Source organism: Haliotis rubra, unplaced genomic scaffold (assembly GCF_003918875.1).
Source record: "Haliotis rubra isolate DU_JTF1 unplaced genomic scaffold, ASM391887v1 Scf4, whole genome shotgun sequence".
NCBI classification, from domain to species: domain Eukaryota; kingdom Metazoa; phylum Mollusca; class Gastropoda; order Lepetellida; family Haliotidae; genus Haliotis; species Haliotis rubra.
In genome coordinates, this window is record NW_025767079.1 from 6,163,126 (window position 1) to 6,181,625 (window position 18,500).

The window sequence follows — 18,500 nt, forward strand, 5'->3', positions numbered from 1 at the left end:
CTTCAACAGATGATTGTATATTAAGTATACACTAGAAAGGTGTATTCTAGTGCTTATCAGAAAGGACAGCTTACCTAGTATAGAGTGTGACACCAGGGCTTTGTGGGTCACCCATTCTGCATCCCTCGCTTTGTGGCCTGGTATTACCTTTGGTTTTTTGTCCGCAGACCCTGTGAGAGATGATGTGAAATCATTTTTTATAGACACACACACACCTGAATACAAACAGAGAGACAGTCATACACACACGAATATAGATCAGACACACGAATACAGACAGACAGACACACTCGCAAACACAGGCAGACAGACAGACAAAACTATTTACACCTATTCACAAAGAAACTAAAACATTGATCTTTGAATAGGAACTTTGGCTATTTATCGTGTTCAGTGTTCAGCACCACGGTAAATGATAAGTTAAATTGACCCCAACAATTTTAATATTTTTTTCCGTATCATTTGCACTATCCAATTTCGTTTGAACGATACACGACCATGTGACCATGTAAATAATTGGTTGTTTATTTAACCAGCAATGCTTGCTACTTACAGAAGAACACCTGGAAATCTGTGGAAGATGTCTGCAGGAACTTGCAGTCGAGAGACCAGTCAATGTTCGTCATCGACAGACCATGCACCTGCAACAGTGAACACAAACGATGACATACTTCCAACCAACGTTGTTTCCGAGTCGGTGGGATTTTAAGGGTGCTTTTAACGATATCAGCTTGATGGGGGAAGGAACGTACGAAGAGATGCAGTTCTTGGACGGTTATCGCTTGAGTGTAACCCACGCGCACCGGTATGAAAACCTAGAATCGTATTTGGAGCGATACGGGATTCGAGGCCGCGATCACCGGCTCCTGGTGTGCCCAAGGGACGCAAGTGCGGCGCCTACAACGTCTGGTAACGTAGAAAACATTCTCAACGTATAAACTAAACCATGTCGGGGCTACTGACTGATGGCTCCAGATTTTACTGACCGCTGATTAGTGATGCCCTCTATCAGGACATTGGTAAGGAGATGTACTAACGTTTGATGTTGCGTGGAGACGCCCCAGGGATCCCCTCTCCACAGAACAGATGTGCAAGTAGCCATCGTCAACAGCAATCGCCAGCCGCACCCCATCTGCAAAACATCATCGGGATTAATTTTGTAGAATATTCGCGACAACTGTGAATTTTCAAAATCTTATTTCTACGCTTTAATTAATTATACACACAATTAGATAATGACGACTCTCATTCTTGATTAAATGTTTCAAAACATTAATATGACCAACATGGGATTTTATGGATTTTCGTTTTGTTGCTACAAAAGCATGCGCTTGCCCTCTTTTTGAACATACCAGGACTATTATCCTTCTGTTCCTTCCATATCTCTATATGGTGTTTGACTGAGATGTAAGTTGAGGTAGGAATACGTGGCATGTGTGAACACCTGGTGTCATCACTATTTGACAGTGATTCATAAACATACCAATGAACAAGTCGGAATCGTACAATCTACTGTTTTCAGCAGAGATTCCTTATGAATAAGGAAACGATGTTCTCGCTTTTATTTAATCATCTCACTGTTTTGTGGAAGTAAATTGCCGTATTGCACGCAAGGAAAGTATAAAGATAGTAAATATCATACTGTTACTAAATTAGTTGTATGTAAAACGGCAATTTTAACCTTAACATTGATTAATTATTCATTTCTAATCTGAACAAATGACTCGACACACAGACTTGAAACTCGATCATCTGTGGAAAACTGGACATACCTGGAGAGAAAGCCACAGTGTTGACCTTCTTGGCGCCTATCACTATCGTGTTCTCCTCTCGGCCTCTGTTCGTGTCGTTCAGGATGATGACCTTACCAGACTTTGTTCCTAAGGCAACCATCCGATCTCGATGATCAACAGCAACAGCCGAGCATTTCTCCCCCTGTCACAAGAAAATCAAAGAAATTATATTATCACAAGAGAACTAATCGATATGGTGATGACCACATTGACACCAAAATAAGTTCAGAGATTGTTGATGAAAGATTCTTTCTGTTGTTTCTTTTCGCTCGGTATGTCAATGATATTTTTCATCGCGGTGTAAAATAGATTTATTTATGATTACTCATAAATTTGTGATTGATACAGTTACCAAAGATCGCCAACACCAAACTTTAGTCTTTAGACCATCCAATCCATTTTGTAAACTGTCCTAAGCAATAGATGAAGGTTATGCATTTCAACAAAGGATCTGAATGCTGTTTATAATGGATATTGTCATTTGTGGAGAAGATGACTGAATGGATTCTGGGATACCTCGATCTTGGTCTTCCAGATAGGTATTCGTTGTGAAGCAGACCACTTGACGACCAAATCCTTTCCTGCGGTGACGAAGTGGTATTCCTTTGCCTTTCCATGAGGCATATATTCTCTGGGGTGAACGGCGATGGACACACTATCCCCGCTGTGACCCTGTTGGAAGGAAAAACGAAAATACCAAAATGGATAGCTGCGCAAATCTATACAATCCCACATTTTTTGACTTGTAAATTTATAACGCTATTAGTCCATGGGTCGTGATACATCCCCAGATTGCATATATCCCAGGACAAGACATGGTCAAGAGGATAATTGGTTGATTGGTCGTTTAACTCCGCACTCAGCAATATTCCAGCAACATGGTGGGGATAATTAGTAATGGGAGTTGGTACCAGAGGGTTGAAAGCAGAACCATTTTATACTCAATAATTTGTGCCCTGTCCAGTGACAATGGCCTTGGTCCAAGGGCAAGGTTCAGCCCGTCTATGCATCTCACCAGGACGAGATTTAAACAACTTGATACTTGGATAAACTGGTCATTTCCAAAGACGGTTGAAAGCGGAACCATTTTACAGCCATGAAATGATACCAGTCCAAGGGCAAAGTTAACATGTCCATGCATATCACCCAGGACGAGACTTAAGCAACAGGATAATTGAAAAAGAGGTCATCATCATAGACGGTTGAAACCGGAACCATTTTACAGCCCATACATTGTGCTTTGTCCAGTGCCAATGATACCGGTCCAAGAGCAAAAGTATAACCCATCTATGCATCTTATCCAGGACGAGGCACAGACTACAGGAGAGTTGAAAAGGGGTCATCATCATACGCGGTTGAAACCGGAACGTTTTCACACCTCAGAGTTTGTGCTTTGTCCAGTGACAGTGAGACTGGTCCAAGGGCAAAGGAACCACCCTTCTTTGCATCATATCCAGGACGAGACATAGACTAATTAGTAGAGGGAGTCAGCATCAAGAAAGAATAGATCTTGGAACCCGTTTACACCAAGGTTTAGTGACAGATATTAAAACAAGACTTCTTTCAGCTCAGAACACCCGGTGTCCAAGGGTCAAAGTAATCTGTCCAACATGCTAGATTGTACAAGTTCTGTGTCAAGATCTCTAATATCGGGTGGAGTATTTCATTGCTTTGTGGAGCAATAGTACCAGATCTCACCTGAACAATGGTAGAGAACTTCTCGTGCAGATGTCCCTGGAGGATGCAGTTCTTGTCACTGCCCAAGAAAATGAGACCATCCTCAAAGTTGGCGAAGCTGGGAACTATCGCCTGGATGTTACCATTCATGTTAACCTGCAAAGATAAGTGAGTTATTCTCCTAACTACACCATGTGCCATAAACTCATGTTTCGAGATTAATCGGATCCACGATGTTCATAAGTAAACAAACAAGAGTCACGCAGCTGCCAAACTTGAATGCACTGTCCCGCCTACCTGTATCCTCTGTGGGTTTTTGAATCTGTTCCTTGTGTCCCAGAGGAACATCTCACTGCCTCCCCCAGACAGCATCATCCCATCTGGCAACATCGCTAGGTAGGTGATGGGGAACTGAAACAGATGCGGTACTCAGCTCACACGTTCAGCAGTAAAAGGAAAAACAGTGTTAGACTCTTTCAAATAGTTCTAATGCTTCATCAGTTTCTGTGATTCTTCTTGATTCACACTTCTTGAGTCACTGACAGCGCCCCGGAAGGCGAGTGAGTGAGTGTAGGTGAATACCGCTTAACTATATCAAGGCGTGGAAAATTTTAGTTGGTGTCACGCATTGTTTAAACTTGGGAATGGAACCCGTCTTTAGTTTGACAAGCGGACGCCGTCACCAAACGGTTACATATCAGTCACTGGATTGTCTGGTCCAGACTGGATTGTTTACAGACCGCCGCCATGTAGGTGGATTATTGCTGAGAGCGGCGTTAAACAACAAACAAATAAACATCTCATACAGGAGGGGTGAATTTAGGGTTGGGGTTGTGGTGGCTGGTTTATCGACAAAAACATTAACTCAGAAATTACTTGAAATATGGTTGTGACGCAGAGTTTTAACAAACATATTGTTGCAAGTGGTTTTGACACATTGTTTGGCTCAATGTTGTAAAATAACATTGTGCAGTTTTGCAACTGTTGCGGAAACTATATTTAGTTAGTCTCCAAACAAATTAACCTCCTACCTCACGCACCGCCTCCGTGGTGTAGTGGTTAGAGCGTCCGCCCGGAGAGCGGAAGGTCGCGGGTTCGATCCCCGACCGCGTCATACCAAAAGACGTTAAAATATGGTACTTGTTGGTCCCTGCCTGGCGCTCGGCATTAATGGGTACAACAAGGACTGGTTGGCTCGGAGTCAGTATAATGTGTCTGAGTGGGGTATTCATGCTTCACTGCGGCATGGTATCTCAGTGGGCTAGCACTATAAAACCAGCTTAAGTCTGGGCTAGTACAAGCAGCTGTACATACACACGCATGCACGTCGTCATATGAGCGAAATATTCTCAAGCACGACGTTAAACCCAATTTCACCTCACCTCACCTACCCCACGCCGCCCAGCCCAGCCCTGCCCCACCACTACCCCCAGAATATCAAACTGTCGGTCACTGCGTCCTTGTCTGTGTTTGGTGTGACGAGACTCACTTGCTTCATTACATATAAAATAAGCTTATCATCGAACTGTCAAAGTCAAATATGATTACGTCCATATACCTGATGCATGTTGATCTCGGAGTCAGACCGGTTGAGGCTGAAGATGTTGTCATTGTCACGGGCCCAGATCATGATGGAGCCGTTGGAGTCGCCGGTGATGACCTCACCAGATGGCGAGAACGCTATCGCAGTGAAATGGGTCGGTATATCATCCTGTAAATATTTGAGAAGGTCAAAGATGGTCATACCAAAGTAAATTTACTCTTTCAAATTGAAAAGTTTCATGGTCTTCTGTACATCTTAAACATTATTTCGGATCTGAGCGCGAGATATTTTTTTGAAATAACAACAAATTAATCAAACCAATGAACCGATCAAGACAGGGTATTTTGCGCTTTTTCGAACTAATATGTGTGGACTTTGAATTCTTCCAAGATACAATTCATGCATGTTCTGCAATTGCAACATGCTATATTTAGCATTAATGTTAAACATCAATTTTGGAAAAATGCATTTTTTTGCAAATGTCAATCTTTTATAAATATCAGGTACAGACAAGGCAATGCCTTTAACGACCTACTGTCACAGATGCCGAGGTAATAATACTGAGCGAGCTGATGGTAATTAATGCGTTACACCGTATTCACATTAATATACATGTCTTCTAAATATGAAACTATTGACGCGACAAATTTTAAGCGCTACTGTTACAATTATAACTTTGGATCACAGATGTATTCATTTACTCTGAAGCACTGGTTTTTGTTGGTCTATACCTGGTGTGAAGTGTCATGCAATTCAATCAATAGTCATGCAAAAAGGAAAGAAAAGGGCCCACCTTTCTATCGATGTATTAATATTATCAAAGGGACAAAAGCGTTTGGGTTATGCAAAGGGATACTCGGGTGTCAGCTATGAGATATTTGCACACACACATTAGGAGTCCTACTAAAACATTTATCCAACAGTCGGTTGTGAGATAGTAGTAGTAGTAGTAGTAGTAGAAGTAGTAGTAGTAGTAGTAGTAGTAGTAGTGGTAGTAGTATCTATTACATCTACACTCTCACTGAACCTATACATTTCATGATGTAACGTATGCTATATAGTCTGTCCAATATTTGTAGATCGTATCCAGAAGCCTTTAATCAACACCAGCCCCAGGGTCCGAAAGGAGGATAAGATAAGTATTGACACAGCAAACTGATCCAGTACGATAAGTAAACCATATCAAGTATTGTTTACGTTTTCGGAGACGCTGCATGAATACAGTCCAATATTTGTTCACCTAATTTGTGTTTGCACATCAATTAAAGGAGAATTAAATAAATACTTGCTTTCAAAATACCCTGCAAATATGCAACCCATAACTCTGTACATGTCGATTCTATAACAAGTAATGTTCTCAAAGATTAAAGCAAGCAAAATGTATGAATGTTAGGATAATTAGGTTATTTTAGTTAGTGTATCGATATTTTTTTTCTTACCTTCGTCTTATCTTCGGACTATAAAAAATTTAGAAATTCAGAGATAGTAAAACACATAAACTATTAACCATTCTCAAATTCGTTTTGCAAATTCTCAAATTCGTATTGCAAATTCTGACGTCTTCATGAAGGTCAGAATGTCCTTTATGCATGGTAGACAGAGGCATGCACATACATGCATACTCATGCTCATTAGTTCCATCACATGCATGGTGCTGCGTCAAAGAATCGTGGCATTCCTCACAACTGATTGTCAATCTAACCGTGTCACTTAAAGAGAATTTACAGTTCCATTTCATTGTACATGCTGGATGGGACATGCAAGAGGGCTTGTTTAATGGTGGAACGAGTTCATTGTGGTTAATTGTGAAAATGACATTGTTTCGTAATACTGATGAAAGCGGGAAACACACGAGTGCTGTGGGCAATGTCACTCAAATCAGGTGTGTCTTGTGGACTTAGAGGAATAATCGAGACATTCTTTCATTCTACGGGCAACCTTCCAAATGAATTGATTGGACGAATTCTCACAGACCATTATATACGTGTTTGCCAGAAATGTTTTACGAACCGAATAAACAAATAAAAAACCAATTGCATTTTGTTGCATTGTGGCTATAAATGCACTCATAGTCCCGTATACTGTCGTAATCGTTTGTCACTATTCCCAACCATAGAGCGATTTGTGAATACACACTGATAATGGGGTACTGCAAGGTAGCTCATTAACGCCTTCATTACTTCATACAATTCTATAGAATGAAAGAATGGGTGTGGCATCTACACAATAATGTTGTTTCCCTTACCTGTTTCAAACCCCGAAGCTTTAATAATATATTCAAATATATTGAAAACTTGTTTTGAATGCCTGACTGTATAAATGGCTTTGTTGTCCAACTAAGCAACCGAGTAAGACAACCCAACAACGCAGCCAGAAGAATGAATAATGAAATAAGCCATCAAAATGCCGATTCCCATGCCGGCTTGTCCCACTATTCCTAGTGGAAATATATACTCAAAGGTAACAATGAATCTTTGTTCTCTGTATCAGAATCCACTGCCTTCCTGACCGGGATGGATGGTCAAGCATAGCGCCCACATTCAGGATGTGTGAATATGGAGACTGATACCAGATGTAGAGATCTTTACAGAAAAATCATGAATGACAATGATTTTCTTTCTTCAGACCTAGAATTACTAATTCCACATGGAAGCATATTAGGACCACGGCTTTCTTTGTCATTTACGTACTTGATACTTTCACCTACAAAAGAAAACACTTTCGTCTTGGTAGATGATAACTTTATCTCCATATATGATAAGCGAATCGTGCGTATCATTTCTCCGACCGTGCTAATGTCTTTTGATGTTGCTTAGTTGGATATATATGTTCCGAAAGTACCTAAATATAGACAGATCAAGGTTGAAAGTAAATAAACAGTCATTGTTAATTTAGTCACATGTAAGATAAAACAGACCCGGAACTATTCTCGAGAAATTATGGTCAGAAATGTCAACAATTCGACAGAAGATGATACCTTATCCTTAGGTAGATTTAAATATGATATACTTTACAATAAATGTCGTCTATGTAGACAAAAGTATCATCCACGCAAATTAAGTATCTTCTACGCAGACGAAAGCATCATCTACGTAGATGAAAATCTTTTCTACGAAAATGATAAAATATTTTAGACTGAGGCCCTAATATTTCCTTAAATTCAAAAGGCGGTTCAAAATGTGGACAACATCAATGGAAACTAACATGTCGACACATACCGAGTATACATACTCAAAACTTCGTGTTCTTTGGTTCATATCAAGAAAATGTAAAAAATCGGTTATGCTTTCTGTATACATGCGATCGCCAATGAGTTACTTCAGCATTTCAGCATCATGTATCCATCAACCTATGCTTGGGACAATTCTAACCGGAAATCTTAAAGAGGTCTTTCCATCTGCAACTAATCGAAATAAAAATGCCAGGTTTTGTGAAGCTGAAGCAGACCAAATCATATGAATGTCCCTCCTCTCCTCTCCTTAAGTTACCTACCTCTGAATACCCGCTGAGTTTGTCTCTGAGTATTCTTGTGTATGGAGTTCGGTCGTGTTCCCAGTCGAGTCTCCAGAAGTACAGGTGCTGCCGTCCATATGTGATGAGGATGTCATCTTCAAAGGGGTAGAAGCATCCCCCTGTCACTGTCTCTGTGTTAGTCTGGAAGAAAACAATATACCTTCTTACCTTTCATATAAAAGTTTAAAGAACATTTTGGCCATTAACAACTTCTTCATTGTCTTCACATGGCCTATTTGCCAGCAGAGAGATGTTTAAAGCCTACCTCTTGCCTATTCTTCAACAGGATGACATTTCATGGTGATCTCTTGCCTATACACAAGCAGATATACGTTATGTGGCTACCTCTTGCCTGTTCACCAGCAAAAACATGGTCGTTTCTTCAACTTTCAAGCCCTACTTCTCACCTTTCATCAGATAAATGCAGTTGTTTTCTTTCTTACATGCTTCAGTGTTACTTCTTCTCTATTCCCCACATGAATGATGTATTCACCCACTGAGGGGTTGAGATAAAGTGCCCAGAGATAGCCCAGAACCACCATAACAAAGAATAAGGAAGTTCTTATCAAGGAAAGGTTTCAAGTCTTATTTGAACCTTGTTTGGTTATTTTTTACGCCGCAATATTCCAGCTATATGGCGTCTGTCTGTAAATAATCGATACTGGACCAGACAATCTAGTGATCAACAGCCTGAGCATTGATCTACGCAACTGGGATACGATGACATATGTCAACCAAGTCAGCGAGTCTCACCACCCGATCCCGTTAGTCGCTTCTTACGACAAGCAGGGGTTGCTGAAAACCAATTCTCACCCGGATCATGACGAATATTTACAAGGAGGGTGTCTGTACTTGAAGAATGACTTTCGAAAAGATATTGATCAGGCACTTATTAAACTACAATGACATATTTTGTGGCCTCCACAGAACACTAATAAAACAGTTCCCAGAAAGGTGCGATCATGACCAAAATCATTTTACAATTTTAAAACAGTGCCATTTCTAGCCCGAACTTTGATAAGAATTGAAAGCATCAATAATATATAGCCTCGTTGAGTGATTGTTCCTTTCAATCAAACAGACCTTAAAGTAACATGTTTAACGTCATTAAACACATCAATATAGTTCCATTATCCAACTTTTGTTAATCCCAGAACAAACGTTACTGTTTACACAAATGTTGTATATTATTCATCATTGTGTTCACCATTTCCAGTCCTTTCAGGACAAAGAACGACTGACAGAAAGTACATGCTTGACGACTCCCAAATGCAAATACCAGTCATCCCAGAAGTTCAGTAATAATGTGCATATATACATGAACAAGTTGAGACACAAGGAAACTTCAGAAAACACGTGAATAAACAAAACAAAACTAAAAAACTAAAATAACTTAAGAAGACTGGTTCGTGCCATAGTTTGATTAAATAGATGGCAACACTGAAAACACAATTTACCACTGATTGCTAATCAGCGACGTGAAATATTATACGAAGAAATGTGAGTTTGTAGACCAGTGTAGTAAAATAAAAATAAATTCATACAGAATAGCATTGCAATTACCAGGTGTAGGCCGTATCCTCAAACAGAACTTAAACCTATGACGTCTTGTATTTCTACTCATAGACAGACTTTAAAGTTAGTACCATTAACATCGTCTGAAGCATTTTTATGTACAGAACCTGAGAAAAGGACATTAATCTGCCATCTTTTATGTTTTTCTTTGATTGTGGGAAGACAAATTAACAGTGGATGATGAGAAGCACCCTTTTGTTCCAATCGAAATGCTTTGATTACATCGTGACATATGGTCTTGGCACTATGAGCTCTTTGTGAAACGAGATAGATTTTAAAATGTTTTCTAAGTGTCAAAGCTCCCGAATCAAATCACTAAAATATTTCAGTTGTGCATGTATATTTCCTGGGACGAATGTTCAGGTTAAGGATACGTCACGAATGCAACACCACACCAGCTTACCTTCGCTGCTAAGACCTGGCAAGGTGGACGTAGGAATACTGTTTAGTTTCACAAACATTTGAACACACACGGCATATTTCCTACTGTGATAATACAACCCACAAAAGCTAATTTTATCTATGCACCAAGGCGGAATTTTGAGGTAATACAGTTTTTTACTTGACTTTCCTTTTTTGCATTTATATCAAATCTGAATCAAAACGATATAGATACTCAGATCTGGAGGACACCAAACCATTAATCTTCTGGATATTCCAGAAAGTCATACTTTATTAGATACATATCATTTGGGTATGTATGTTTGATATAAACATGACTGGATAAAATACAAAGGAATACCGTTACTCTGATCTGGTTCTCTTCCTCCTCTATATGTTCACCAAATGAAACAGTATAATCTATTATACCCTCAGTTCTTGTCAGCCCGCTTTAATAGATTTGATGCAGTTCAAATATATATATTGAACGGATGATGCTTTGGTATACTTTGGTATAGTTTGGTATACTTTGGTATAGTTTGGTATATCTTGACATTCAGGACGGTTCATACTCTGAACACAGCATGAATGGTTCGTGTCCAGCCCTTGCTGTGGTCATACTTACCGTTGTTTTGGTCAGCATCCGCTCAGCCTGCACGTCCCAGATGGTCATCGTGTGCCGAAAACTGTCGTCAATCACCATCATCAGGTCATTGTCCACTTGTTGCAACGTCTGGAAGAGAATACAAAATGTCAACGCCAGAGAACAACCAGTCCAGTTGTCCATTGCAAAAGATTATAGTGGACCAGAAAATATATAATAGTAGCGAAAACCATAATATGGATGACTGAAATCAGTGATAACACAAGGTCTTCGCAAACCGAGCGAACATGTCTTGCTCAGTCGATGAAACTCGCCATTTACACGATTTGTATTAAACTGTAAGCGTTGTCTGCCGTCACAGTCGTACTTTGTCTGATATTGGAAGTACTACACTTAACTGTATGGTCACATCACCTGGGGCCGTATTTATCAAACAACTAAGTTTTGACTTAAGTTACGGGACTTAGATCGTGTTCTAGTAAATCACAGATGTAAACAATACTGTTTCTGTCAAATCTGTACCTTTGTAACAGCTCATTATCATCTAATGTATGCAGAACTTCTCTTCTTTCATTAAATACTCTTGGAATACGTGTGACAGCCATTTTGTTTCACATGACTTAAGTCAAAAAGAGTTGATTTAAGCCTACCAAGATGAGTCTTAATAGTTAAGTCAAAAAATGACAAAACTTAAGTCTAAGTCTGTTGATGAATATGACTTAAGTTTTACTACAAAACTTAAGTCGAAAAAACTAAGTTTTTTAACTGACTTAAGTTTTTTTAATGACTTAAGTTGTTTGATAAATACGGCCCCTGGGTTATTACAGACATGCCATTCAGTATTACAGTAATAAATGGATTTAGCTATATTTTGATCCAAATAATAGCAATTAAAATATTTTCTGTTGTCCCCCACCGTGATTATGTGGAATATTTCTAAAGGCAGCTTAAAACAATACTCACTCACACAAGACGTTAGCATTTCTACATGAAATTGTTTATATGACAAAAAATAATACATCACTTTACAGATTGCTCTGAAACAGAGTGTAATGTATCCCATCACGGTGGCAAATACTGTGTATCTACTCAAGAAGCCTACCTTGAGAGTTGTATAGGAATCACTATTTGATACTCACACTATTTGTAAAGGAAATAGACGTGATTCCGTTTTGAAAGACCCCAAGTCCAATCAGTGTGATTGTTGACAGAGTATCTACGTCCCAGATCCGAATATGAGCCTGAAATAATAACAGCATTAAATAATACATGTAAATAATAACCGTAACAAATAATAACACTTTCTTTCTTCTCCGTAACCATACGCAAACGCACTTTGTAGTCATGTAATTAAATAAATATACCACACTCCATTGTTGCTTACAAAGCTGTGATATTGTATTTACTACTATCTGTTTTAGATATAATATAGTGCCTTGTGTCCCACAGGCCATATGGCCGGATGTTATATTTTACTGAATGTTTTAAAGTCTATGTATGTTTGATATATAACATGTGACACTCAAATAAAAATATTTTCTTTCTTCTTTCTATTAAACAATACTGTTTAACCTGAACAACTGACTTGGTGTTCTCGAAATCCTTTGTCAAGGAACACAATTGAGATGAGTGATGGATAGGTGTTTCAATTGGCGTCCTTTAAAAAAAGTTCTCATCGAAATTTCTTTTATGACCTTCATTAATGAGGTCAGTGGTAAAATAATGTCCATCATATGAGTTATAGTGTACGTTTGTCAGCGTCGTAATAGAGTTTGAATAGTTTTACCAAAGTATTTAACCCGTGAATATCCGGGTTAGAATTGGTCTTCAGCAACCCATGCTTGTAAGAGGCGACTAACGGGATTTGGTGGTCAGGCTCGCTGACTTGGTTGACACATGTCATCGTATTCCAATTGGGTAGATCAATGCTCATTTTGCTGATCACTGGATTGTCTGGTGCAGACTCGATTATTTTCAGACCGACGCCATATTGCTGGAATATTGCTGAGTGCGGCGTAAAACAACAACCAAACCAACCAAAGTAGTCAATATCTGAGACCTGCAACATTTGGGGCTTTACTATTTCCGTATTCACCTGACACGTCGAAATATGACAGGAATACGGTTGAAAGCTGCGTTTAACTGGCTCACGTGTGTGATTGATAATTATTATTATGCTGAAGAGAGTAAATGTTATTTATTAACTCACCCCATTGCCCGAGCCTCGTCCTTGCATCTGGCCGGTGGCCACTCTGTTTTGGTGTGGGTGGACAGTCAGGCTGTAAATATATGTATGATACATACATACAATGCACTTCGTTGATAACTACCACAATAAAACCGAAGGGGAATAATCATGCCAATCTGGGATTCGAACCAGCGATACCCATGTCTCCGCTGATGAAAGAAACCCAGGCATGGAAAGGCTGATAATATTAGTACGTTGATATGTGGGTGTTTGGGGATGGTGGCATGTGAGGATACGTTTGTGGATATGTCGGTATGGGTATGCTGGTATGTTGCATGCGGTTATGTGTGATGCTGGTATGGGTATATGGAGATGTTGGTGTAACAGCATGTGGACATTCGGTTATGTTGGTAGATCATCATTAGTGAAATTCCCACAGACTTGCATGTTAATTAACTCTTGCAAGAATAATTTTCATAAATTTAGTTTCGGTCGAATTGCTTTTAGTACTTATCTACCAGCTGGGAAATCATCTCAGCTACGTACACATAATTTCAATTCAATTTTCCAATGATTATTAAGAAAACTGCAACTATTTAAACAACATATATTAGACATACCAATCAGGTTTAACATGGCTGTCTATCGGATAGATTAAATTAAGTTGTACGTATAGTGCTTAATCAGGTCTCATTCGATAACAAATCAACGGAAAGATGAAAGAAAAGTATGTACATGTAGCTGAAGATCATTTCCAAGATGTTTGCATATTATCCAAATATGATGACTTCTACTCATTTATGAAAATTATTCTTGCAACAGTGAATTAACATGTAAGTCTCACTCACACTGTCATCATGCGAAGCCTTCATAATAATACCCTGGTAAACCTTCCACACACGACAGTGTATAAAAGAGAGAACTTACCACGTGATGTCTTCGTTGTGGCCAGTGTAGAAGCGCTGACTGTGGTTGTGCCAGTCGTAGATGACAACGACTGCTGCAACGTAGTACACCAACTCAGACGTGTCCAGTATATCTAGGTTCTTGTGCCGGTCATTTCCTCTGTAGCCGTAACTTAGGACGTCAAGGATTTACTTGTTGTTTTATATCTATAAACTCGATAGGGACACGTTGGGGCGCCATATCATATCATTTTGGGATTCAATTCTAATTTTCCCTTTTGGTTATCATCTTTGTTGCACGAAGAAAGTGAAACAGATTCTTGAGATAAATTAGACTCCTACATATTATGATATTTCACGTCTTGTGGCGCTCACCCTAGAAGTTCCGGGCTAGAATTGATCTTCAGTAACCCATGCTTGTCGTAAGAGGCGACTAAGAGGATCGGGTGGTCAGGCTCGCTGACTTGGTTGACACAAGTCATCGGTTCCCAGTTGCGTAGATCGATGCTCATGCTGTTGATCACTGGCTTGTCTGGTCCAGACTCTTTAAATTACAGACCACTGCCATATAGCTGGAATATTGCTGTTTGTGGCGTAAAACTAAACTCACTCACTCACTCTTGTGGCGCTTCCTGAATTCTGTAAGTGAGTGAGTAGTGTTTTATGCTGCCTTTAGCAATATTCTTGCAATATGATGTTGGGTGACTTTAGAAATCAGTTTGACACATTTGACACGTGTTGGGAGCCGTCTCAACCCGGCTAAAAGGTATTGGTGGAGTTCTTACATTAATTGTTGTTCACAACCGGGGAATTGAACCCGGGTCAATGGCGTTACGAGCGGACGCTTTAACCACTTCGGTACACCACTGTCCCTTATTGTATGGTGGGCAGTATAGTAGGGTATCGTAGGGTGGGCAATAGTGTTGGGAATTGGTTAAAATCTCACAATTGATGATTGGTTTATTACAACCGATCAATCATCGAAAAATATTGGTTAGTGTCATTTATCAAATTCTCCTGGTTATGTTTGTTAATGCACAAAAAAATATAGAAAAAACATGTAGTTCTTTGGGGTTTCTTGGCAAATTGCACAAAATGCATTTACAAATTTCACATTTTCAAAGGATGACTAGTATGTTAGGAACATAAATTTCCTGGAATCTTTAAGATAAATTCAGTCATGACTTGGAAAGAGCTTGTAGTACTTATGAAATGTAACAGACAAAACCAACCATTTGAAAAATGTTATTAATGCAAACAAGTGTTCCAAAATTGTTTGTGTTCGATTATGAGAAAACATAATCGATTGCTTGGTCGTTTAGTCACTGCGACCAATCTTCGATTATTTCAATTATTATTATTATTATTATGCTAGCATTTGTATAGCGCCGAGATATCCAGCTCAGCTCAGCTGCTCAAAGGCGCTTTGTTTTTCCCTCGTTCACTGGATGTCAATCTCAACGGCACATCGTATTGTCAATCTCAACTCCCTGGGGAGCATACAACTCTTGCAACACTAGTGGGCAAGTGACCCTTTCACCTTATAAATCATTCATTGTTTCAAGGATACACCCACTGCAGCATGAGTTTTCTGTCCGGTTTACCCAGTTCATCCTCAATGTCGTGGTACGAAGGGTAGAACTCTGTAGAAACACACGGGTATACATCACGTTCATCTCAGAAGGGTAAACAGTAGGGGTGTCGCGATACGCGAATGTATCGATGCATCGATACATTTTTACTGACGATACGATACGCGATACATGCTTGCGTGTATCGATTCCTATTTTAAAACTTTATCGATTCAAATTTTTATGCTATATCCATCTCCTTCAAAGTCTTGATAGTAAAATTATACGAGATCGCTCCGATAAATAGATGTAGCTAGCTTTACTTAAAAAATAGGTTGGAAACTAACAGTTTTTGTGATTGGCTAGACTATTTTGATGGACCAATCAGCGAGCGCGTACGTTGCCGGTAAGGTAATGCTATGAAAAGGCGCGAAAATTATATATCGTGATACGTATCGTATCGTGACCTTAAAATCGTGATACGTATCGTATCGTGAGATTGGTGTATCGTGACACCCTAGTAATCAGGTATACATCACTATATAGGTGTTCAGTGGTAATGATATATTATTCATTTCGCTTATTGTCAAAGAGGAAACGCTCTGTAATCTTGAACGTGACAGTAATCCAAATTTCACATCACTTCTGAAGCAGTTAGTGTAAAATACAAAATATAACAAACACACACACACACACACACACACACACATTAAATACAGAAATCCACAAAATAATGACACATTACGAATTTCCCTCGTGTTTCAATTTTATCTTCAGAGAGAAGATATATTTGAAACTCGAAGGAGGGAAATTTGTGTTTGTGGATTTGATTTATATATGAACTTTAAATTTATATAAACATACATATTTACATTATTCTGGACTGTTCATTATAGTTTTGGGATTTCACATTGTATATACACACAACACATACACAAAATCGAGTTGCTACAATTACATTGAGGTGCGAGGTGTTTGAGTGATTCACATCAACTGCTTTCATTCAGTGCTATAAAGGGGCTTGATCTGACTTGTAATATTCAATGTATGAAGATTTACCAATCTATGGTACGAAATAACAATGTGCTAAAGAAATCATGGAAATCAGGTCGAACCCTCTTTAACTCACATTCAACAAGCACACATAATCCTCAACCATGGAACCAAGTTTGCCTCTATCAAGCTCAGTATCAACGTTCCAAACATCTTTTTTGTGTTCTTTATGGCCTCTCTGCACTTTTGATCAATTATATCATGGCACTCAATGATATAGTTTTGCCAAATTATATGCTTCAAGAATGAATAGAGCATGAATATGATGTGTGATTAAAATGCATTGTTTTCCAATTAGTCGACTTATTCGATGTTTCGGCTCATCCGATTAGGGAAATTATGATGAAAACATATATTGCCAGAAGTATGCCGAACGATGCATTTTACAGATAGAAATTCAAGTTTATGAAATTAAATTGGCTCCTTATTGGAAGAAATGAGGTTATACTGGATCCAAACTGGTAGCAATTTGGTTAAATTGGATTTACATTCGAGGTGACGGTTTACACTGGATCCAAAATGGAAGCAATTTGGTTAAATTGGATCTACATTCGAGGTTACGAGTTTAAATTGGATCAACATTCGAGACAACCATGTGTATAAGATTACGTGTGCGTGAACTCGTCGAAGTGCCCTCGTGCTGTGCTTGTGTACCATTTGGCTGTGCCTTTTCCATACCTCGTCTGCGGCCATTTATTTTAACTTTGACAGTGTCATATCTGTTCAAGGCTGGGATACCGTTTTGGACGCCGCTTGACCTGGGGGAGCTGTTGCCGTTCATCTGCATCATGTCTACTCGGGGTGGGGCGGAATCGGCGCCTGGGAGGACAACACCGTTCTTATGTTATGTGCGGGTAATGGATTAAGACACAAAATTGTGAGTGTAATTTCCCGAAACTGCATAATCCGCTACTGCATTTACCCTTTGCTTCTCATGCGCTCACATTATGCAAACGGTATATTAGGCATGTGCATAATCTGTTCTCTGCATTTTGCGGAACCGCTGTTGCATTTACCCTGTGTCTCTCATGCGCTCACATTATGCAAACGGCATATCAAGCAAGTGCATAATCTGTTGTCTGCATTTTGCGGAACCGCTGTTGCATTTACCCTGTCTCTCATGCGCTTCTAGTATGCAAACGGCATATCAAGCAAGTGCATAATCTGTTGTCTGCATTTTGCAGAACCGCTATCGCATTGACCCTGTGCCTCTCATGCGCTTCTAGTATGCAAACCGCAGACACGATAGTAATTAGGAGCATACGTAGGTAAAATTTATATAAAAAATAATAAATGCATTTTCACATTTCAACATCCATAGCACATACGTCAGCAAGAGGCATATTCTCTTGCGTCCCTTGCCATAGCAGGATCCGCTGATTTTACTAGATAGAATCCAGATTGGCCCTGGTTACCTTATTTGATTTGTCAGCATAATATATCTGAGAGGTTTTTCATGAACCCATAATTTGGCTTTTTGATTATTCGAACACCTTTAATTAAATAGAATCTCGTCATTTCTAACCTATGGCGTATTTTGGCCTTGGTCTGAGAGGCGGTCTGTAGATGTCGCTGGAGTAGGGCGGCGATCCGCGGAAAACCCAGTCGGCAGGGACCTTCTCCCTCCCGCAAACCAGAATTGCGTCATTCCGCCGGTGTTCTCGAACAAGTTGACTTAAACTGCATATCTATAACAT

The 18,500-nt window shown here is 39.4% G+C and overlaps 1 protein-coding gene across 1 annotated transcript in view; it reads right to left on the minus strand.

The window, feature by feature from the left end:
• LOC124287061 (echinoderm microtubule-associated protein-like CG42247) overlaps positions 1–18,500 on the minus strand; it is a 94,952-nt gene that overhangs the window by 9,661 nt on the left and 66,791 nt on the right. Inside the window, exons 13-29 of the mRNA XM_046723535.1 lie at positions 18,329–18,491; positions 17,413–17,622; positions 15,750–15,822; positions 14,202–14,351; positions 13,296–13,365; positions 12,226–12,327; positions 11,108–11,215; positions 10,505–10,519; positions 8,506–8,667; positions 5,029–5,181; positions 3,768–3,881; positions 3,492–3,626; positions 2,310–2,465; positions 1,773–1,935; positions 1,038–1,132; positions 554–641; positions 75–170 (exon numbers count right to left, since the gene is read on the minus strand). Coding sequence (XP_046579491.1) covers positions 75–170; positions 554–641; positions 1,038–1,132; positions 1,773–1,935; positions 2,310–2,465; positions 3,492–3,626; positions 3,768–3,881; positions 5,029–5,181; positions 8,506–8,667; positions 10,505–10,519; positions 11,108–11,215; positions 12,226–12,327; positions 13,296–13,365; positions 14,202–14,351; positions 15,750–15,822; positions 17,413–17,622; positions 18,329–18,491 — 2,053 coding nt within the window. The remainder of the gene's footprint in view (positions 1–74; positions 171–553; positions 642–1,037; positions 1,133–1,772; positions 1,936–2,309; positions 2,466–3,491; positions 3,627–3,767; positions 3,882–5,028; positions 5,182–8,505; positions 8,668–10,504; positions 10,520–11,107; positions 11,216–12,225; positions 12,328–13,295; positions 13,366–14,201; positions 14,352–15,749; positions 15,823–17,412; positions 17,623–18,328; positions 18,492–18,500) is intronic.